The 23,857-nt window shown below is 36.7% G+C and overlaps 1 protein-coding gene across 5 annotated transcripts in view; it reads right to left on the bottom strand.

Moving 5' to 3' along the window:
• LOC109041301 (probable phospholipid-transporting ATPase IIB) overlaps positions 1-23,638 on the bottom strand; it is a 29,341-nt gene extending 5,703 nt beyond the window's left edge. Inside the window, exons 1-16 of one of the 5 annotated variants that reach the window (XM_019057605.2) lie at positions 23,319-23,638; positions 22,190-22,365; positions 16,517-16,661; positions 15,159-15,272; positions 13,726-13,893; positions 12,713-12,955; positions 12,096-12,287; positions 11,355-11,476; positions 10,606-10,828; positions 10,004-10,215; positions 8,738-8,984; positions 5,539-5,715; positions 4,097-4,267; positions 3,142-3,330; positions 2,034-2,223; positions 875-1,115 (exon numbers count right to left, since the gene is read on the bottom strand). In XM_019057605.2, coding sequence (XP_018913150.1) covers positions 875-1,115; positions 2,034-2,223; positions 3,142-3,330; positions 4,097-4,267; positions 5,539-5,715; positions 8,738-8,984; positions 10,004-10,215; positions 10,606-10,828; positions 11,355-11,476; positions 12,096-12,287; positions 12,713-12,955; positions 13,726-13,893; positions 15,159-15,272; positions 16,517-16,661; positions 22,190-22,365; positions 23,319-23,342 — 2,834 coding nt within the window. In that variant the 5' untranslated portion in view covers positions 23,343-23,638. Of the gene's footprint in view, positions 1-874; positions 1,116-2,033; positions 2,224-3,141; positions 3,331-4,096; positions 4,268-5,538; positions 5,716-8,737; positions 8,985-10,003; positions 10,216-10,605; positions 10,829-11,354; positions 11,477-12,095; positions 12,288-12,712; positions 12,956-13,725; positions 13,894-15,158; positions 15,273-16,516; positions 16,662-18,578; positions 18,651-19,792; positions 19,934-20,356; positions 20,674-22,189; positions 22,366-23,318 lie in introns of those variants that run through there. The other 4 variants (XM_019057608.2, XM_019057607.2, XM_072299655.1 and 1 more) reach the window with 4 other exon arrangements.
• Positions 23,639-23,857: the final 219 nt, after the last annotated feature.

The following is a 23,857-nucleotide window of genomic DNA, read 5'->3' as shown; positions in this document are numbered from 1 at the left end:
GGAACATAGAATTCAACCACAGTTGAATTAGCAAAAACGAAAACACACCAACTCGGAAAAATGAAAATAATCAAGACACGTGCATAACGGCACAGTGGGTGAAGAGGTTAGTTTCAGAGAAAGATTCTTGCTGCCGAAAGATAAGTACTTATGGACACTTTAAAGGTCCAAGTTAGAACAGATGCCCTAACTTCAATGACCTTTATGTAAATTAACAGTCTTTAATGGAAATTGAGCATTTTCGAGTTACCAAGTGTGTGTGTTGTGCGTTTTTGTTCCCACTGATTCAGTTATGACGATTAAAAGTTTGCAGCTTAAGAGACATAATGGAGGAGAAAAAGCCTTGCAGGTGACTTTAAACTGTCAGATAAAAAAGTTACGCCTAGTATTGGCACTAATTGCAGTAAACACCTATTCCCTCATTCTTTAGGATACTGTAGAGTCTTCAATCCATTGGCATTAAAGGACAAGCTGCCTCGCCCTGAGACCTGGCAAACATTTATTTTCGCCTCCTGAATCAATTTTCTTCAGAAACATGGATGCTTCTTCACATTCACAGTCACAAAACCCGATATTTTTAATATTTAATGATCTAAAATTTGAATACGACTGAACAATAAAATAAATTTTAAGTATTTTACCAATATCTGGATCAATTTGTTGCTTCTCTGATGTATGAGCGTATCTCAACTTCTGCATGAGCCCCAAAAGGTACGAAATCAAATGTGAAACAAGGCTGACGTAGAAATTGAGATAAGCTCTTACATTAGAGGGGTGACAAATAGCTACCACACTCATTTTGAATTCATGCTAACTTATCTTACTTGAAAATGATAAATGCTTGAAAGCAAAGCAGAAATTGACGGATGCTCACCCAATCGTTAAGAATCCTGGATACAATGGAACGGAGGAGAAATAAAAAACTGCAGAGAAAATTGCCTGCATTGTAGAAATAATGAGGCCTCGGTGGATGACAAACTGAGAGAGTGATGCGGATCTCTTGTATGAGTTTCGGCCGTGAACTAATAAGAGTCGTGCTAGGTGAGAAAACTGAGGTATGGAGAAATCTGCAGCAAGAGATGCTTGTTTACCTTCAATTCCAGCAATTCCAATCCCTACAAACATTCGAAACTCATGCATGAATATAGTTAAGTTAGAATTAGGATATAGTTCAACCATAAAAAATATCTCTCTTTGTGTTCCTTCTCCACTGTGGATAAATTGAGCTTAGTTGGCATAGCCCTTCTATGCGTAAGTAATGATCCAGGCATGCCAAAACCCTACACTTGAGGATTATCCTAAAGAAAATATCATGTTACTTGGTAATGAAAGAATAAGTGCGTACTTGAGGAACGACACAGTAAGAAATTCAACTGTTGCTGGGATCAATGAATTCAGATTACGGATTTTAGAGGTCGCAGCAGACCCTGAACTCCGCTAATTTGCCTCAGATTAAGTAAAACAAACTGGTCTAGAATATTTTTGTACTTCTTAAACATTCTGAGGTCTTCTGGATCTTCAAACTTCTCACAGGAACCTTCATAAAACTGGCAAACAGGATGGAAAAATTGAGGTTCTCCTTTGATTCAGCAGCAAAAAATTCACAGACTAATACCATTGTATACCCAGAGAAGTTTGTTGGACACCTTCTGCTAGACGCAAAACGACCAAACAAATTCAACAAGGTGATAAATGGGTGGATCAGATTGTGTGACCAAAATAGCTTTGCTATGACATAGAGCGAGCCAAACTCTTAGTTATTATGTACCAGTAATCTGGAAAATTAAAATTTCTCCAAAAAAATGCAATTTTCGGAGGGAGAGTTTTAAGGTTACAAAAACTTCGGATAAAGGTTTGGATGGTCTAAGTTTGGTGAAAGAGATGAGTCCAAACATTTAAAAGTTAAAAAAGCTGATTAAAACCAAGATGAACCTCAAGTTTTGGTTTAGAGCATAAATACCTTGAGTATGTAATTTAAAAGTAGAGCCAATTGATAAGACCAAAAATAGGAAATGATAACATGATGACTTTACCAGTATCTGCAGCTTGGATCATGCTGACATCATTTCCCCCGTCTCCAACAGCAGCTGTTCGTTTCCCAGTATGTTGTTTGATTAGACTAACAACTTGGGCTTTCTGCGTTGGCGAACATCGACAGCAAACGACAGCTGGACTCCTACAGGCTACATCTAGGAACTCAGTTTGGTAATATTGTAAGCAGACCTGAAATTAGGATCACTGATTTAATATACGTCTACTGTGATGTAAAGAAATATACCAGTAAAACAAGTGGCACAAGCTACCTGCTGAAGGAGCCCCCCAGATCCCTCCCGTTTCAACTTGTATTTGTGAAACTTTCAGTATCATAGAAGTCATACAGCGACATGCTGGATGAAATGCCATGATTGAAATTGTTGAATCATATGATTAATTGATGAAAACAGTGGTAATTATGGAACCATATCTAAATGGTAGTTTGGTTTCTTTACTTCTCTAATATATAGCCTCCGCGAAATGGGGTCTGCTTTCATCGAAGTCAGAGTTTTTTCCTCAGACTAACTTAGCTTCGCTGCACGCTTAAAAACGATGTAAAGGATATTCAGGTTTAATCCATTTGTATTATTTGACACACTTACACACAAAATATAATACCTCCAGTCTACAACTTAAGAAGTGGCAGCTGAAAGGCAAAGTTAGTGACTGTCTTGGGGCATTGTTTAAGGGTTGAAACGTAGGCATGTTGGCACATTAAAAGGACCTGGGCTTGCAAAAGCCCATCAAACCTCAAATAATGGCTCAAGCCACTTACCTGACTCTGCCCTCCAGCCGCCATTCTTCGTGCCATAGACCATTATATCATGATTACACACCAACCTACAGTTGATGGAAGCTTAAGATCCTAACTTTCAGGTAAACCTTAGATTATCTTGATGTGGGACATACCCATTTCCGCAATTTCAGCAGTTCTAGTAAGTTTCGATTGCCTTCAAATCATTTCATTAATTATTTTAGTGGATAATTTTTTTATTTATTTATTTTTTTTAAATGAGAGCCTGGGTTTCCTCCTCCAATGAAACAATATAATCATATTTACTTCTTAAGCTCTCCCACAAAATTTTTAGACTAAGAATTTTAGTTTACCTCTAGGGAGTCTCCTGAAATGACGAGAGCACAATCTTGTTTCTTGCGAAATGCATTCAACTGAAGATGAGCATCAGTTCGAGTTAGAACTGGCGAAAAAATATAAAACTCCTGAGTTCTTGAGACTAGGGTGGAACTTTTCGCGATACAGGTGGCTGTTTCTAATTTATCACCGGTCAACATCCAAACCTATGCCAACAAAACAAATATCTTAGTATGAAAAGGAGGATAGGTTCACATGCAAGAAGGTATACATTAAAGCTAGCTTTGTACTGATGATTGTATTGTTCTAGCTAGGTAAAGAAATAAAGCGGATGATTCGACTGCTTACTCCATTTTTCAAAGTATCGAGGGCAAAATTATCATAAAACTGAGAAATGGTGTTGAGAGATGGATGAAAGCAATGTAACCTCCGACAGGAAACAAGCAAGGAGGTATCAAAGGTATTGCAAATGTGTGCCCTTAAATTAAATACCCTTTGATAATTTATCATTTTGTTCTACTCGAATACTTCAGCTGATGATCCGGCACCTGGTTCAGGTCAGAAACAAAAATTTGGTACACATATCTGGTGGCATGGAAGATCTGTTTCAGCCCGACTTTTTCTTCTTCATGTTTAAGTTACTTTTTGAGGAACACTACACAGGAGCCCCAATCTTTAATGGAAAATTTGTTGAAAACCCGATTTTTTAATTCATACTCATAGTATGTTTTGACTTCATCCAGCCCACACTTGATAAAACAATGAGTTTCCTCAGCATCAACTCGAATATTCCAAGAAACAGGATATAAGACCCGTGAAAAAACCGAGAACCATTGAAATCAGTTCTTAGATCGAGCCTTTACCGTTCTGCTGTTGTTAGGATGTTACAACTAGGGCACGAGGATAGTAACACTTGAAACAATTTCCAAGTTTGAGATTAATGGAGATATTGATAGAGACAGAACAACTTACTTTGATTCCAGCATTTCTTAATAACTCTAATGTTGGGCGTACATTATGCTGTAACTTGTCTTCAACTCCAGTTACACACAATAATTCCATTTCTCTTTCTAAACTTTCGACTACTGCTGCTACTCGACTTGCACGTTCTGTGATACTCATTCTGGCAGAGTTGTACCTGGTCTGAAAAGAGACATTCATTACCGTCAATCTAACGTGCTGCTGAACATTTAATTTTTTTGTTTAAGAGTGAAATACATAAGCAGGTAGGTACAAAGTAGTGAATGAGTCAACATCTAATGCTCATTGTTTTTACTCAAACAGCTTGATTTACTACATAAATCAACAGTGAATCTACATTAATGCATAACTCTGTTTTGGTGTTTCAAAATCTCTGCTCTCATTCCATATTTTAGAAGGAGACCAAATTAACATCCTGGATAAAATTTTTACAGAATATTCTTCATACAGAGAAGAAAAATAATCTAAGTTTTCAAGAAAAGACATTCAGTAGTTTCCCAGGTAGAAAATAAAGTATGACAGGAAGTCTTCAACACTGCAAACAAATATACGCATTTCTGCAGTTTCACCAATGTGTGTCAGACACTTGTCAATCCTGAGTAGGGTTCTTAAATTTTTTTCATGTTTAAAATGTTTGAAAAAATGATATACAGATAACTATCATACGTAAACATCATTGTTGATAAAAACATAGGAGATGTACACTTAGAAAACCAATTTCTAGTACGATAAAAGCCTTTTGAGTAAAGCCTTAGGATATTACAGCCTGTCTCAATGAGTCAGTGGCATAACATTTAGATCTTGAAATAATATTTCGTAAATAACCAAAAAGTCTATTAAAAAGTTAGAAAAAGCACTTGGAAGGGGAGATAAAACCGATTAAAATCTGACCAACCAGAGGCCGACAGTCGTGATGTCGTAACTAGGAATCTTTGGCTGGGCTTCAGTCACTCGGCGAATACAAACTCCCTTGCTTGCCTACAATATGACAGAGTGAAAATATAGTTTCGGATGGGTCCAGAATTTGATGTTTTCAAAATCGATCTGCTCTGTCAACTTGAGTTGAAAAGTATAAAAAGAATTACTGGGAACTTAACTCACTCGCTCCTTTAAGAAAATAGATTTAAAAAAAGGCACCACTGACCCACTGAGTAATAAATCCTCAGACGCAATTAACTTTCAAATTGGATTTTTTGAAAAATGTGGAACAAATTAATGAAGTGTTCAACTGAACCATCATATCCACTTAATGCGGAATTGTTTACATTGAACACTTTAAAAATCATTAGACTTAAGCTGAAAATCCTACTTCGACCTCCCACTGTCATATTCAATCCTGTTATTGGAGGTTTCAAGGAGATAGTAATAAGATCGAATAGGAAATGAAGAGCCTTTAAATATTGTCACTTCGATTGAAAAAGGGTAATACTTACTTCAAAATCCAAGTATTGCTCTTCCGTGAGTGTTTTCTTTGCAACAACTAAAGTTCGAAAGCCTTCCCTTGCCATGTTATCACACTCTTCATCCAACCAATCTGTATACTGAACAATACTCTTCATGACGATATCAGCACCTTTCAAGTAGAAAATTATCTCTCCACTAGATTCATCCTAGGAAAAAAAAAAAAACAGAACACGAGCGTTAAATGTAGATAACAAAATTTGAATTTTTGATACATTAAAAAAAAAAAAAAAAAAAAAAAAAAAAAAAAAAAAAAAAAAGTCGGCATCAACATTTTTTTTTTTTTTTTTTTTACGAAGATTGGAAATAATCATGCTCATCAAAAATCTAAGAAGGTTCTTGAGGAAATCATAGTTTACATCCAGCATGTTTTAAAGATCTTTTGGAGATTATTTGTTATTTTATATGAGTAACAACGATCCTTGAAGATGTTTGTTCTGAGGAAAGCAAAGCTGCCGACCATGACGGTTTAGAATTGAGATCAAGCTGACGACAAGTTTTGATTGGAAGACAAATAAAATTATACCTGTGTTCACAGCAGACATCAAAGACCATCATTTTTAAGGATAGTGCTTTCTCAGAAACTACAAACCTTCAAGAGTTGAACTGAGTTTCAGACTTACAGCATATTTTCAATTGAGATAGGAATGAAAAACCGTGTAATGTATTATAAAAGCGGATAAAGTTCACCCTTAATACAGTGAAAGTGGTCGAACGTTGTTTTTTTAAAATCATTGTGTTTCAATTGACATTTGCTTCAAATTCAGGGTGTCTACAAGATTTTCAAAAAGAAATTCCCTGACAATTCCAGGTTTTCCATGACAAAAAATGACAAAATTCCCTGACTTTTTGGGTTTAGCCATACGATGAACTAGTTAGAAAATATAAAAAAAAACTATCCTTAGGAATGACCCCGTAAAGTCATATTCTGAATTACCATGGCGTTGGAAGGAGTTGAGTAATACTTTTGAAAGGAACGAGATCCTAAATACTCAAAATAAAGCTAATTCCAAAATGGTATACTCAGACTAAAATTCACCTTCAAAATTTAATTTTGAAGCTCTATTACGCTCTCTTTGTGACATATTGCCTCGTATACTTTTGAAAATTCAAACTATAGGGTAGGTGGGGGTAAAAGGCCGCATTTTTCCGTCTCGGCCGTCTGTAGGCTGCCGTATCGCGTGAAAATTTCTAGAATGTGGTAAAATATGTGCTAAAGACCCTTAGGCACAAAATGGCACACTTTCCAGAATTTTAAAAGCATTTTCGAATTTTTTATGAATATTTTTCAAAAATTTCGTAAGTGCGCCCTTTTGCCCCAAAAATGGGGAAAGAGGCCGCACTTCCGGAAAAGTTCGTAAAAATTTCGGAAATGCATTCAAAATTCTGGCAAGTGTGCCATTTCATGCCTAAGGGTCTATAGTTGATATTTTACCACATTTTCAGAATTTCCATGCGATACGGCGGCTGACAGACAGCCGCAACGGAAAAGTGTGACCTCTTGCCTCCACCTACCCTACATTTTAGGATCTTTGGTAATTATTAATAATATTTAGTAAAATATGTAGTAAAAGATTTAGTATTGGTAGTATTAGTTGATAGATTAAGTATTAGAGCTATTTTAGTGAAGGCCGCATGCGGCCTTTTGCCCCATTGGACCTGCGGTTTTTTGCCCCATTTGATGACGTAGGTAACCATAACCTCAAAATTCAAAGACAAGGCCATTAGCCGAAAAGTGACGGCGGGATATTCAAACCAGCCTTATCATTGTTCGAACTGCAGCTCGTCCGAATTTTCCTATCAATTATAAAACTTGAAATTGACCAAAATAACATTGGAAAAATCGATTTTTTTTCACGAAAAATTAACTCTCCTCATATTTTCGAGGGAACGCGTCCGTTCGGTCCGAAGCTTCGTCAACACAACAGCACCACCACTACCACCATAACTGACACGGTCCCGGTGCCAACCTAAAAAATTTTCGGGGAAAAAGTCGGGTGCGGCCTTTTTCCCCGTGCGGCCTTTTACCCCCACCTACCCTAGTTCACCCTGGTGGTTTCATATATTGGCATATTACTTAGTGTCCTGAAAAAACAAGTCTCTTTTTCTTAAAATGTAAAAAAAGAGTTGTAAATGTGCCTAACTCAGGTAGATTTTGCTATAATCAAGAGGAAATATGAGTCTCTTCTCGATTTTAGATAAATTTCCTTGATTCGGGTTTTTTTTTTTTTTTTTTTTTTTTTAAAGGTCAATTAATTCAGTGGATTCCAGAACCTATTATTGGTATTGAATTTGTCTTATACTCAACAAGCGTTGGCTCGTTAGAATATAATCCACCAATAATATTTCTACAAGGTGGATGCACCAGTTGTGAACATGATGATTTAAGAACCAGAAAAATTTCACGCAAAATGCAGTTGACATTAAATATTTCTTTACTCAGTTAAAGAAAAACTAAAATTCTAACACTTTCATTAAATTTCCTAACTTATTGAAAAAATTGATTAACCATCTGCTCAAAACTTAGTTTCCTATCATTATTTACTGTAATTTTCTGCTGTTAGCAAGTTAACTTCATTCAAATCTATTTAGTCTATCTTGCCATTTGGCATGAATTAAGTAGATAAATTAAATAGGGCAGATCGATTCGATCTTTAAAGTTAGCGAACACACATTAGTGAACCGAGCGGCCGTGTTGCAAACTGGTTGAACAGAGCAGTTTACCTTATCAGCCACGCGAGCGCGCTACTCGGCCAATTCGGCAGTGACGAGCAAAAATAGCCGCGAAATGTTCGAATTGCGAAAATTCCCTGACTTTCACCGGTTTTCGATCGAATTCCCTGACTTTTCCCGGTTTTCCAGACAGTGATCAAATTCCCTGATTTTTCCCGGTTTTCCCGGTTTTCCAGACCTGCAGACACCCTGAAATTATAAGTCCTGAAGCTAATTTCTTAGAAAAAAAGTGGCTTTAAAAACATCAAAAGGCACAGCTTTGAAAATTTTGGATGCAATTTTGTAAAAACTTCAAAACTTGACATCTGCTTTTCATACATGTATGACTTCAAATGCTCGAAAATTCCCAATTTTTGGCAGCATCTGCCATAGGACATTCTTACAATCTTCTTGAAAATTTGCTAACCGATAATTCTCATCCTTGCATAACCTGCTTACCTTAACAAGGATACCCATGCGTTTGGTCTCCGAGGTAAAAGGGAACATCTGAAGAATTGAAAATTTCGACAGGTGTTTCGTCGGAGTTCGGAGAGTGAGAGACACTAAATCTCTTTTGACAACAGCCAAGCCGACTTCTTCTGACCATCTGACAAGTGCAACTTCATCTGGACTTGAAGCTTGATAGACAACGTTTGAGGGACGCTCTGACCATTGCTCATCGTTGGATTTTGAGTTCACTTCAATCCTAAGGCAAAAACAAAGAGAAAATACTATATTAAGAAAGAAAAACTCTGACAAACAAAGAGAAACTACTATGTATATTTATTAAAAAAGGAGACTTCTGGCATAAACAAAGAGAAAATACTATATTAAGAAAGGAGAACTCGGAAAGTAAACGTCAGAAGAGTGTAACTAGAAAACATACTGTATCTCACATAATAAAACTTTTTCCAATGCTAATGACTGTTTCAGACCACCTTGTGGTTATCTAAGTCATGATTGTACCTATAATTTCACAAAAATTTCATAGCTATGGGGGAAAACCTGACTTTTAATCTGCAGGCTAGTTATTGAAATTTCTAGACAAAGAAGTCAAGGGGAAAAGGGAATAATCGTCTTGGTGGAAGCGGGTGGTTAAAATGGACACAGAAGGTAAGAAATTGCCTAAAAATGATTAACAGCTACCTCCAGAGACTCTTTAGTTAGTCTAGCATTTTGCCTTTCGTCAATAACAAACAACCACCAGCTTCAACCAATAGGATCGCTACATGTTCTCTTTGTCTTCCTTGTCTATCGCTTCCTTTAATGATTTCAATAATCAACCCATTGCTGCACTGTGCAGCTGTCTATTCCATGTTTTTCAGTTTTGTCTTCGGAAAAATGTTGAACTGATCCTTCTAGAGGCTGCCGTTGAATCTTTGAATCTTTCTTGGTTTCCTCAAAAACGACCTGATTTTAACTCTATTCAGCGTTTACATTCATTTGTTAGCCCTTTCCGGTCCAATGTCGGATATATTCGCCATGAAAAATAATGCGTTTAGGTCCGATGTCGGATATAGTCGCCCGAAAGTTTTAACCTCTGTGCAGGCCTGATGTCGGGTATATTCAACTGCTCCAGCAAGTGGCGGCCTCTGGTGGACCCTTTGGAAACCACTGTCTTTGTTGACAACATCGCTGCTACCTTAACCTCGCTTCTCGCGGCCGTGGAAAACTGCTGCGGACCGGAAAGGGTTAAGAGACGAATATAATTCATTGAATACTTACAACTCTCCACTTTCCAGCTCTGTTTTTGTTTCGCAAACAGGGGTAACATTGTGACATAGAGCGATGGCTTTTACAGCTTCATAAACTCTGGAATGTTCTGAGCGGCGGATTTTAGACTGTGCAGGAGTGGAAGATGCTTGCCGACTGCCTGAGGAACCAGCATCGGAGACACTGAACAAAGCTTTGTAAGCAGTGAGCAGCTGCTCCTTCACCTGAACAGGAAGTTAAAACATTAAACCGGTTTTTGATTGAATTCTTTGAGAACCATCAACTAAAAATTGACTGTGAACCTTGAGAGAGAGACTCATAATACACCTAAGCAATAAAGTTCATAAATGATAAAATATTTGGACAATACCGATGTTTTTAATAGTATTTGTGAGCGTCAAGAGGTAAAAGGACATAAGTCTAAAAGAAGTGGATGTATCTATGCTGAAAGGAACTATGTGCAAAGGATTTGTGGGCAAAGTTTCTTTTAGCATAAATAAGTCCGACTAAAAAACAAGTTATTGATATCAGAGCACAAAGCAGTGTTCTATGATTTTGTGGCATGAGCAAATGCCTAAAAATGATAAATTGCAAATTACTGATGGATTTCTTACCTGACCAAAACTATCTTGACCATAAAATGCAGTTCCTAGATGTAAGCGTTTGAAAATCATTGAGTTTTGAGTCAGGGTACCAGTCTTGTCACTTAACAAATATGAAATACGCCCAAGTTCTTCAGGTATGGTCGTGCATCGTACAACTGTATCAGGCATCTCTGGATCTCTCTGCATTGACCAAGAGTAGAACGATTTGCCCATGTCTAGATTCACTCGTAAACTGAAAAAGTCATGAGCAGACTGTTGAGGAAGGCGAGATTATAAGGGGATGTTTTGTCATCCTTTGAGCATCCTTAAAGAGGAGAAGTTACCTAATGCAAATTTAGATCTTAAGAATCTTCAAAAATACCGACTATTTTATATTGTTTACTTTGTAGGAGTGTGATAAAATTAAATGTTATTCAAAGACAATTACAGACATGGAGACATCAAATAGTGAGCTCCTCACCTTCATTTTAGGTTTCAAAGTATAAAAAACTGTGATTAAAGAGCAAAGTAAATGAAGGAATTTGCCACAGGAAATCCTTGATTACGCAGTATGAAATTGGAGTTCAGAAGGCAGAGAGCCCGGCCCAGATCCGAGCAGCAGTTTAGGGTCCTGTTCGAGTAAAAACACAGGACTTTGAATAATTCGTTTATTAGATTATACGAGTCTTGGATCTGCGTGGGAGCTTCAAGCTCAGTAAAACTTAAATAGCAACCACATTATCTTCCAACATTTTACGCACGATGGAATAATTAATTACCTGATGGGAATGATGTACGAGAAGAGAAGAACAAAACGGAACATGTAACGATACCAGGGTCCACTAAATCCTTTCAGACACATCATAATAAAAGCAAGTCCAACAACAGCTACAAATAAAACCTGAAAAGAATAAGTTGTGGCACTAGTTAGTTTAGATAAAAATGTACAAAGAGAAATTTTTTGGTATTAAAAAAATTAATTTGCAATCCGAGTCCTGTATAGGACAACAGGGATCTTTCAAGAGAGAATATTTGTTCTTGGGAAAGATAAAAGTTCGGTTGATCCCTTGCTCTGAAATAGTTTTGTAGTAACAAAAAAAGAAAATTGCCATTTTTGGATTCTAAATATAATGTGTTTGAGTCAGTATTACTCTGAAATAACTGCAGGTTTGCCATAATTTCTTCATTTTCAAATTCCCTGACTCCAAAATTTTTGGATTCCCTGGCATTTCAATAAAACTTCCATTTTGGTTTTTGCCCTTTAAATTACACTCACTTCTGCTAAACACGCCTCGCAAAATTCCCCAACTTTTTTCGGTAGCCACAAATTCCCTAACCTGCCCGGAAAGGATTGTTGTTCCTTTAATTGTCCGTTTTGTTCTCGGTTTTCCAGACCACCAGCAACCCTGAACTGTTATTCATGATAAGCAAGTTCAATCAACACCGACTCCACTGAAAAACTTTCCGCAAAGTGGGAACCAAATGGCTAAGTGATAGGTAAACTTAAAATGGTAGCTCACCTTTGTCAGCTGATTGATTTCAATATCAAGTTGGCCAACTTTACTCCTAGGCTGACTGTTGTTCATTACACTGCGAGTTTCAGCTCCTGTATACACAACAGCTCCAAGCGCTGAGCCAGATGCAACAACACAGTTTGCCCACAGGGTGTTTTCGACATCTAAACTTTCCTCTCCATTCCTATCAGAGTCATCCTGGAGCAAAAATAAAAAAAAATCATTTTTTTTTTTTTTTTTTAAAATTGAAACCATTAAATTAGAAAAGTTGCTGCCTTAAGAAGCCATTGAATTATCTGATTACGTAAGGACTGGCTGCAAAAAATTTCCCCTTTCTTTTCTTTCCTTTTTTTAAGGCTACGAGGAATTCATAACTTTTTACCTTACATTAATATTTCTGTGAGGCCTTCTCTTCCTGAATGTCTGTCTCACTGACTGATGATGAATCAGATATTTATAGAAAACCAGAGTCAATCCATCAGAATACGTACATGTATGCATTGCCTTCATGGCCAAGTTCTGGAATTCAATATGTTACAATCCATTCGGTTGTGTATCAAAGCATTTTAGAATGCAGTCAATTAAGACATGTAAATGAACCAAACATTTAAAGAAAATAATACCATTTTGAAGGTTCCTATGAAACTGTGGATGTCACGTTGAGGTTTCTCAGCAAATAGTTTGGCGTGGATGTCAAATAATCGATCATCCGATTCCAACTTCTGCGTTTCCGGTACAGCTAGCCTTAATTTCCAATCTGTCTCTCCATCTAGCTGATCCGTTCGAACAAAACATGCACCAGATTTTTCAGTGGTCCTTAAAAGAACCAAATCTGCGGGAACTCTCTGATCTTTTTCAACAAGGATCTGAAATTTAAAATAATAATGAGACAGATAAATGAGAAAGCTATACAAAGGACTTTTAATTGAAGATACTAAGGGTAAAAAGAATACTGAAATTTTTGGTCAATCTGGAACATTTTTAAGGTAGGATTCAACAAAAATAAATGCTCTGTTTGTCAAATTCAAGATGAAGGGAGCTAAATGTATTTAGATGGTTCACTGTAGGGCCGAGTAGTGGACAGGTTTTACAGAAACCAAAGAGTTTCTCTACTGCACAATGCATAAAGCAAGATAAATAAATTAACAAAAAACTCATTTGTGTAAAATTATTTTAAATCAAACGCATTTCGACGCTCTAGCCAACCTCAGTGATGAGACGCGACTGCTTGTGTTCTTCTTGGATTCTCCTTTCTTCCAATGCACTGTGTTGTCAAATTTCATGTAACTTAGGGGAGAGAATTCACTGTTCCACCAACATTCAAGTTGTAACAGTTTCTTAGGACTTTGTATAATGTAAGTTAAAGGGAGAGAAAGTGAAACCTGACAAAAACGCAAATTAAGAAAAAAAAAGAGGTCAAGAAAGATTCTATTCAAAGATGCTATTCTTGACTCAAAGCATTTCGAAAGGGCGATTTTTCATTTTGACCCCTTTTTCAGCTGAAGTGTAGTTGTCATTCAGGGATGAGTGTGCAACCACTAAGGAGAACTGGCCAGAGACAACCGTTAAAATCAGGGGATCCATTAAAAAACTAAGACATTCAAAATGCACAACTGAGTTAAAAATTTGAGCTTACCAAGTCTCCAACTTTCAACTTGGATGATGCCACAGGCTCTGTGTCTACCCTGCCATCCTTCCCTCGAATCAATCTTCGGTATTTTTGACTATTTACCTCTTCATCTCTTTGATGTCTCCGAAAATCATCAATGGCTTCCCGGCATAGCGTTACAAGTAGCACAAAAATCTATAGAAGAAAAATGAATTCAGTAAGCAAAAAACAAACAAAATAGTCTGATAAATATAAAATGGAGTGCTGAATAATTTTAGAGGTTTTACCCTATCATAAGGAGAGGAGCTTACGTTTCTGGCTATATTTATATAAGTAATTGAAAAAAAAATACCAACAAGAAAATTATTTTCTCAATTGTAAGAGTTATAGGGGCAGGGTCATTTCGGGCACATTCAGTGTTACATGCTACTTATTACATTTATTAATCCATTTTCCTTGATTTTTTTCTTAAAATTGCCTTCTTATTTCCTTATTTCATCATTATTCTTCAAATAATTTATTTGTGCAAGGGAAGACCTTCACAAGAAGATTTTTGGTTTAAATTTGACTAGAGGACTGAATTAAAAATATTGATATTATGTACTAATTTTTTCTTTTCCCTCATGATCATTGGGAATCAGTGGATCACCAAGGTAATTTTACAGTATTCAGCAGGTATGAGGTGTGCTTCAGTAAGCTATCACATGAAACGGAGCTCAGTGCCGCTCAAAGAAAACCCTTAAAAATTTTCTTCACAGTAAAAGACAAAATGCTGGAGGACTTAGTGCACATAAAGTAGCGCACTTGATAGTTTTCTTCACAGATACTGACATGTTCGACAGTTTTCTTTACAAAAACTGGTACTTGTGACATTTTCTTCACAAAACTCAGTGTGCAATTTTTTTTTCAATTTTTCCCAGTGCAACATGCAGCGACTGTGTGACAGAAAACTTTAAAAAACAGTTCATTTTCCTCAATTGCTTTGAAATAAAAGTTTGAATGCACTCCTATGTTTTAATATTTTCTAAATGCCTGTGATAGTTTGTGGACAAATTAATTCAACAGCAGAGTTTTAATTTTCAGTTCACAGCCACCAATGGTTGACACTATCCAAAATATGTTAATTAAGACAATTAGACGGTGTATGTCCGCAATCACATTACTCGGTTTGCGACGTCCCAGACTTCCTGTCATACTTAATTTTTTAAACAGAAAACTACTCAACGGCAGTTCTTTAAAACTGTCATGATTTTTCTTCTCCGTGCAAAGAAAATTCTGCATGAACTTCAAGGAATGATGCTAATTTCTTCTTCTTTAAAAAAATAACATAGAGACGGAGATTTTCAGACACCACAAATGAGATATGTGATTGCGGACTTGCGCTGTCGAATTACTAGTCTGGGTGCAAGTAGATTTGAGACCATTTCAAAGACTATTTTGTCAAGAGAAAATGGACTTACCAGTGGTCCCCAGTATGTATATAGATAGCCTAATTTTAGCTCAGGAAAAAACTGACTCAACGCCATGAGCAAGAAGTAAAGATTGAGGAAAAATTTAAACTGCTGAAATAATACCTGAAAAAATTGAAAAGAAAGCATGTTTTAGTGAAAAATCAAGACAACTAATGATTCTACTTTCTGTGAGGATCCTAAGAATGAAGGCAAAAGCTTCATTGTAACAAGTGATCATTGGATGAAAAATTTTTTTAACTCTTGCAGGCAGTGGCAGAGGCAGTTTTATTTCAATGATCCTTTTTATTTTGTCACAGCTTTTTATTGGCTAGTTTTTTTTTTTTTTTTATTAAAACAATGAATATAATATGAAACTGAGAAAAAGTTCTAAAGCTTGAGCAAAACCATTTTAAAAGTTTGAAATCATATGAAGCACTTTAGGTAGATGGTGCACTCACACCTGTACACCGATCAAGGAGCTTCCGCTCCATGAAATGAAGATCAATCCCTTTGTGAGCTACTCTTGACCAGCTAAGTCTCTTACATAACAGACGAACAAAATTTGATGATTATTATTAGGTACCGAAATTATCAAAATGGGGTGTGAAGATGGAAGATTGGACCAGGCCATCAAGAACAGGAATATGCAGGGTAGGAGGGCAATCGCTATGTTAAATGGAGTCCTTTGGGACCAAAGGATCTCCAAAGAGAACAAAAGAAGGATCTACAACGTGATTGTCAAGAGCATAGTAACCTACGGGTGTGAAGTATGGCCGATGAAACAGCGGACCCGGGAGGTTTTAGAGGCAACAGAGATGGACTTCTGGCGTAGATCTGCTGGTATTTCCAGAAAGGATCGCGTCAGGAATGAGACCGTACGGGAGATCATGGATGCCAAGCAGACCATCGTGCATGACATTATGACAAAACAACTCATTTGGTATGGTCATGTCCAGAGAATGGCAGGAGACAGGTTGCCGAAGAAGGTCCTTGACTGGGTTCCTCCTGGGAGAAGACGCAGAGGGCGCCCAATGAAAGGTTGGAGGGAAGGGATTGAAGCGGAAATGTTAAGGTGCTCAATCCCCCAAGATTTATGGTTTGAAAGAGAGCAGTGGAGGTTAGGGGTCGTAGAGTGCGAGGGAGTGCTGTAAAGCGACTTATGTATGTATGGGTGTGAAGAATTTAATAAAAAAACTTTTCCAGATTAAGACTGATTTTGAAGAAATTAACTAGCTGAGTAATTTTTAATTCTCGCATGCTTGAAAATTAGAGAGCACTTATTTTGCAAGAAAGAGCAGGTTAAAATTAATAATTTTCTGTGAAAGAATACATGACAAATGAACACATAACTGCATACAAATACTTACTAATGGTAAAAATGTGAAAAAATTATACTTCTGGTTCCTAATAACATTTGCAGGATATTTTTCTGTGCACTGTTTTCCGATGATTAATGTTCGGTCTCGAAGTTCTTTCCGTCTTCGGCATTTTTGCCACAACCATGTACAACACCTGAACAGAAATTAAAAATCAAAATTTTAGCCAACAATAGCATGAGAAGGAAGAAACGAACTCCATAAATGCACATAGGTAAAAAACCACCTGTCGTTGTAGATTCAGGGCTTACTGCATTTTTATCACTTTCCAGCTGGATAGAACTAAATTTAAATGGAGGATTTTGCCATCTGCTGATTGACCAACCAGCCAACTAAAGGAAAATGCAACCTCGTTCACCAAAAATGAAGGTCCACACTGACAGAATCCAGTCCAATATAATAAAGACATTAATTGATATCATCAAATCCACTTGTACTCAATTAACTTACACCGCAGAGAGCTTTTTGTGCATTAACGTATGCAAGCCAATTTATACGACTTCTAACCATCAATTACTGATACTGTGTTTCTTTTCAAAATCATAATGCTCTAAAAACAGGGCAAAATCATTGAAAATTCAAAAGAAATCACAATGAAACAAAGAAAACGGTCATTTTTGGTGAATATGCTCCTTTTTTAGGAGAACATTCTAACATGTTAATTAAAAATAGCTCCTGAATTTTTCAAGAAAACTAAGAAAAATTACATAAAATAAAATTCCACACCGAGTAACTAGTTCTAGATAAAAATAGATGGCCTAGAAAAGACGAGCTTCAAGTTTGAATCATTATTCTGCTACACACAGGAGCTCATCTGGAGTTCGTTTGATATTCTCTTCTGGCCAGAACCGTCACAGGACTCCTTTACAAATGCAGGAAGGGGGAAAAAATACATACAAAACAAGTTAAACGACCCATGTTAAAAATAATTATCCGAGCCCTAAAATTATAGTTTGACAAATACCTAAGCCAACATTGAACAGAACAGAAGAAAGCAGGGAGAACTTTACCGAATTTCTCGAAAAGAAACGTTTAAGAGGAGGAGACAAAAGGAAGTTTCAATGAGCCCAACACCTTAATAATAGGACTACATTTTGCAATTTGGAACTATAAATTCTAGCCCGGTTTAAAAACAATGTATGTGCCATTAGCTTCCCTATGTACATAAGTGTTTTTCCAGAGGAGCCAGAATTTATAGTTCCAAATTGCAAAAGGCAGTACAATAAGTCCAGGAGTTTCATTCATGCCGAGGAAAATTTCATAGGTATATCATTGTGAATATCAAGGTGCATACGGTCAAAAGAAAGTATTGAAAAATGTAAAAAATTAAGGAGGATACCCATTTCAAGATAGGAAGGTACACCAGCTTGCATAGGCTCTAATAAAGAATTTCCAATAGTCAAAAGCAAACTCTGTTACAGAACATTTAATATTCCCTAGGTTGGAGAATGAAAACAATTTTTTTAAAATTTCTAAGCTCGAGGAAAGTCTACCTCTGAGCAAAAATCTACTCTGACTACCGAAAAATCGTTCAAAATAAAATCTTAACCACAAAATCCGGTCCAAATTTTCATTACTTCCTGTAAAGGTAGTCAAATTATTTTAAAATTTCTTAAGTTTTAAAATTTTTGGAGCGAGTCAATTGAAGGAGACAGTGGGAATTTTTTACACAGATGGGAAGTAAGTAAAGATAAAAAGAATCTATCGGCAACATGGATGACTAAATTTGAAAAAAAAAAACATTGTTCCTGGTAGAATGATTTGAGAAGTATTATCAATGGCGATCAAGCAAGGCCTAAATTCTCCTTCCAATTGTAACAAGCCGATGAAAAAGTATGTGAAGTTCCAGTCTAGGATTACAAAACTACAGAGACTTCAGTATCCAATTTTCAAAGTGCAGATAGGACTCTACAGTAAATATTTGGAAGGATTCATCTTCACACATGGTAAGTAATGCAGCCATTTCCAAGGAGTAGAGAAAATAATTTGTTAGTTGAATGCATGTAACTGACATGTAGGTTTGACAGGGAAAAATAGGGAGAAATAATCGTACCTCAATTTTTTTACAGGCACAGTCTCATCATCAGCCATGTTGGGTTGACAAACAACAAAGAATCACGAGTCTCTGAAAGGTAGGGATAATAAAAGTAGGAAGCGAGTGCTTTTAGAACTAAAATCTATGTGTTAACTCTACAGAATTTCCACAATAATCTCTTTTTTCTCACGAGAGACGAGGTAAATACTTGCACAGTGATAAGCTCTTGATTACGCAAAACCTATCACAGCTTGATTTGAGGTGACTAAAATTTGGTACTGTTGAGTTCTACTGAGGTTTCAATGAACAATTTATGTTCTTCTCCATGCCATAAATAAACCTAAGTGAGTGATGAAAAAATAAAAATTTGTGAGACTTATCCTAAATAATTCATCGGTTCAATTTTGGCGCAAAAAAATTTAATAGCTGACAAATAATTTTTTTCTTGTGTTTATTTTAACTTTGTAATTTGGTAAAAACTTTTTTAGGAAAAAAAACTAAATTAAAGAGCCCGTTGTGTTTTTCAAAGTACGTAAAATTCCTCGTTCTGTATGAAAACTAGGGATTCAGATGGGTCTTCGATAGTTTAATATACATCATGCTGTAATATTGTACACAATGAAAGTGTAAGAGCTTAATTTAAGGGAGGTCATATCTACATGGTGCACAGTGGGAACTGGTGAGAAAAGCGAAATGGCTTTTTGATACCAGAAAATCAAAAAACCATTTAGAATGGCCTAGTTTCATTCAGTTGGCATTATTTTGACCACACAAGATTATTGACAGAGAATTAATGTTGAGGATTGTTCTAGAGATTGGATTTATTTACAAGTGTACGTTCGTTAGGACAAAAAAGGTAAAAAAACTCCCAGTGCAACAATGTACAGGTATTGTGTTCGTCTTTAACTAGTGGAAAAGGCTAAGATTCAAATGCCACTGGCATTATTGAAACATTTCTGAGGAGCAACCACTGTTCGGTACTGAGCAGTCTGTTCACACTCACAAACAAATTTGAGTAATTACCACAATGTGGTTACTAAGGCAGCATATTCTTCATTAAGTTTGGAATAAAGTCTTACAACTTATGCTATTTTAATTTGACTAAGTTTGAGTACATTACAAAGGTTGAAGAATGTATCTTCATGATTTTGAAGAGATTGATACTTAATGGATTTTTAGGTTAGAAATTTATATTGCGAGAATGTAATAAACTTGATGAAAAGAGTGCTTACAGTAAAAAGATTACAATTTAGGATGCAAATGCTGGTTGGAGAGGCAATTAGAGTCAGATTTATATCATCAAATAGGAAAGCTGACACATAAAAGAATCGATCACTGAACTCGGCCAGAGGATCGAGATGATAACATCTCGGGAATGGGCGAAGCAGCACCAACTTTAGAAAGGTATTCCTCAGCACTTAAAAATTATGAAGGTTATCACAGTAAGTGACTAAATCAGATCTCAGTGACAGACTCCACAGGGATGACTCATAATTTGTGGGCGCGAACAATAATAACCAACAGGTTGGAACTCCATCAGAGTAAGGCACTTGATACAAAAACGGGTAACTTAGACTGCTGAAAGACTCAAGCCAATAAAGACTGTTTAAGAAGCTCCAGAAGATTAAACTGCTCGCTCATAAGCAAATATGGATAAAAAAACAACAACTAATTCAGGTGAGTGGGACATAAGTTGCAATAGTGGTGGGTAAATATCGGGTGCGTTTCCTTGGTGAAGACTAACATTATTTCTACACTGTTAATTTGTGAGAGGTGTGGAAAAGAGAGAAGGTAACCTGAGAAATATGTTCTGCTGTTCGGCTTTTTTAATTAAAGGGATATCTTCTTTGACTAGTTGTGTTGTGGAAGATGACAGTTCCACCATGCAGATGACAGGAGAAGCCATGAATGATTACACTTCTTCTTGCGCAATTCGGGGGTTTGTCACTGATAGAGAAATGACAATGCAGTGCAACCAAGTGGTTCCAAGTGTAAAAACACCAACGATATATTTTTAAAAAAGGTTGCTACATCACAATAATTGTCACGAAATAACGCGACGTGTAAAATCCCGGATTTGCTAACACACTCGAAAAACAAAAACAACAAATCCTTCACACATGTGGCGTTGCCAAACATTGTGGATTAATTCAAATTAATTCACAGTGTTGCCGCACTACCGGAAAGATTCAGAAAGATGTGCTAGTGCTACGCGTTGGCTACGCGTGAAAGTTTACGGCAACTTAACGAAATCAATAATTTCAAGGATGCAAAAATTACCTATCTATGAATAAAAAATTTCATAGAATTAAAATGAGTCTATACTGGGGAGCAGGAGGAAAAAGCAAGGAAAAAGTGATAAAAATTTATTCGCTCCCAGCATTTGTACCAGCAGAAGTTATGTCTTAAAAACTGAAAACTAGTGGTATTTACAAAGATAAATGAGAAAATTAGGTTGAATCCTTCTAAGAAATGCGAATGATGTTTTGACGATTTTTTTAGTTCCTGTCAGAGAGAAAAAAATGACTTGTTCTCTGAACATTTACAAAGAAAATTTACAACAGACAACCAATTTAAGAGCTTTCAAGTGTGTTTGGGCTATTTCAAAGCTGGACACTCAATGACTTGAAATTTGATTTAAACAAAAGCTGAGGCCAAGTTAACTAAATCTAGAGAGCCCCCTAAGCTCTTAACGACAACAACAACAAAAAAGTATATTTTAGGAATTTTATGGATCAATGATGAAACAGCGAGAGTGCGTTTCTCAATTAGCAACATTGCTTTTACAGACTTCCAAACATCAGTGGCACTAGGGCACAGTATTTGTATAGGCTTTGCCACCACCCCCCCCCCCCCCCCTCCCCACACAGTAGAGGAGGGTTTTTGAGATTTTTTTGAGAAAATTTTGAGAATTAACAGTGTCCACAACGCATTCTAATTCTCTTACAACACTGTCTTTTGTCTTTCTTTCCCAAGGAAATACATGGGTATAAGGCATGGCTAGCAGGAATGAAGCATTAAGTTAATATTTGTATGTAAGGACACAAAAAACAATACATTCACAAATGTATGGAAAAGTTCCATTATTTATGAAAAGGTAATTTTCTATTAAACAAACCACCTTGTGCATGCATAAACTCCGAGGGTTTTCATACTTATTGAAAGTAGTTGTGGGTTGTTCAGATCCAAAGGTAAAAGTGATGACAGCGAAACAAAATAATTGCTCTTGTCAGCATTGGCAGGGTGCGATTTTGAAAACTTAAGGCTTGAGTTAAGGCTGAGGACTTACTAAATCCAACAGAAAGGTTGGTTTTTTTTTTTTTTTGAAAACATCAGTTCATGAGAAAATGTGAAGGAGACCTCACATTTATGATGAACCTTGTGCTTGAGGAACTGAGATCCACAGCTAAAAAATCTTCTTTCTTCTAAACGAAACCTTTTAATAATTTTTCAAAGTTTAATCATACTTACTATAGTGCAGAATTGGGAAAATCAATAATTAGATTTTATCCGGTGTAGAAAAAGTGGTGTACTTATTATCTAGAAGAAACTGTTGAAGGAAAAAAGAGACCAAAGGTTGGATGCAAAAAAAAATCGCTCTTACACGTGTAAGAATATAAATAACTCACCCAGATAATTTCGAGGGAGAAAAGGTGGACATTCTTCTATTTCTTAGATAACCCCTATGTTGATTCCGGAATTCATGGTCATCTGGTGGAGGGAGTAAAAATTCAGTTTCTTCAGATTCAAAATCTCTATCACTCATAGCAAGGGGAATTTCCTCAAGAGGAGTATGCCTATTCACCTAAAACAAACAGGAAGCCATCATGAGGAAACTGCTGAATTTTGTTCATACTTACTGACTTCACAGAGGCCAATTACAGGTGCGGCAATAAAAGTGCAAAAATCGAGGGCACAAGTTGAGGGTGTAAGTTAAGTTCCTATGTCTACACAAAATTTTCATGCTAATGGACTATGCATTGATCAAAACACTAACTTGCGCTAGAGCCCCAAGTACGCTCTTGATAAACCAAAAATCCTCTAGAACACAAAGACTTTTTTTTTGCTTCGAATGCAAGGAGAAAACAGAGTTTTGCCAACCACTGTCTGCATGTGCCAGGAATGGGCCGCCAAAAATCCCACTCTCTGACAGCCACAAACAACTAGAATTAGCACATTGTATGTTAAGACAAACGTCAAAGGATTGTTTATGTCACCACTCATCAGTGGAGCCATCTCACTGCATGCATTAACCTGTTGAGTGTTGCTAATTTAAAGCTAATCAGAGGTTGACATTTGTCTTGACCAACAATGCATCAGCTTTAATAGGGGGAGCGACTGGACCACATGCACCCAAAAGACACAGGATCGGTGTTCAGCAACGCAAGATTGGGTTCAGACCCCTGTTTCAGTAAACTCATTTAGAATAGGGTTGGCGCTTGATAATGTGTCATATTGTTGAGATCTCCTGAGTGTGTTTACGATCATTCAAACTCTGTGTAAAGTGAAAAGCGGCTGCTAACAATGATGACAATTAATAAATTACTTTTGTTGAATCCAAGGAGGGTTAGGATTAAGAGGTGGAGACCCCCTACTTCTGACCATCTGAGACCTTAAAAGGTTACATTGTCATACTTTTGGAAAATCTGAAAAGCTGGACAGGATTGTGGAATCCAAATTAATTTCACTTTCAGTCCATGAGAGTCTACAGAATCTGCGCCACCTGGAAGTGCGTAAAGGAGACTGACAAAAGCTTACCCTTCGAAAGGCTGACACACTCATATTTCTTCATTTTCATATGATTGCTATGCTGCGTTTAACACACTAGACAATCACTGAACGAATTCAAGATGCGGCGTATCAATGAATAAGCCATGGGGTGGGCAAATTTAAAAAGGGAGAGAGAAAATATGCCAATTTGGACGATGAGCAACACCGAACGCGTCGACGACAGCAATTCCGAGTTCGATGATAACACTCAGCTCAACTTCCTTCAGAAAATGATAAGGGAAGGAAAACGTAACGTAAGAAGAGACTGCTCACGCGACTACAACTTTCTGACACTGAGTCAAAACAAATTACGCCATTGTGATAGTACTTCAGTAACTCCAGGTTTACGATGGTAAGTTACTTTCAAAGTTAATTTGTTTTCCTTTGGTTGGTATACTTGAACTGTTATCAGACCTTTGAACCAATAGGAGGTCTCAAACACATGGTTCCTCCAGGTTCCTCCTCTTGTCAATGTACAGTTTACAATCCAAAATTACTCTTTAATTCTAAGTAAGCGAAATTGCCTG

This window comes from Bemisia tabaci, chromosome 1 (assembly GCF_918797505.1).
Source record: "Bemisia tabaci chromosome 1, PGI_BMITA_v3".
NCBI lineage: Eukaryota > Metazoa > Arthropoda > Insecta > Hemiptera > Aleyrodidae > Bemisia > Bemisia tabaci.
The sequence above is the reverse complement of the archived record's forward strand: the minus strand, read 5'-3'. Positions and strand labels throughout refer to the sequence as shown.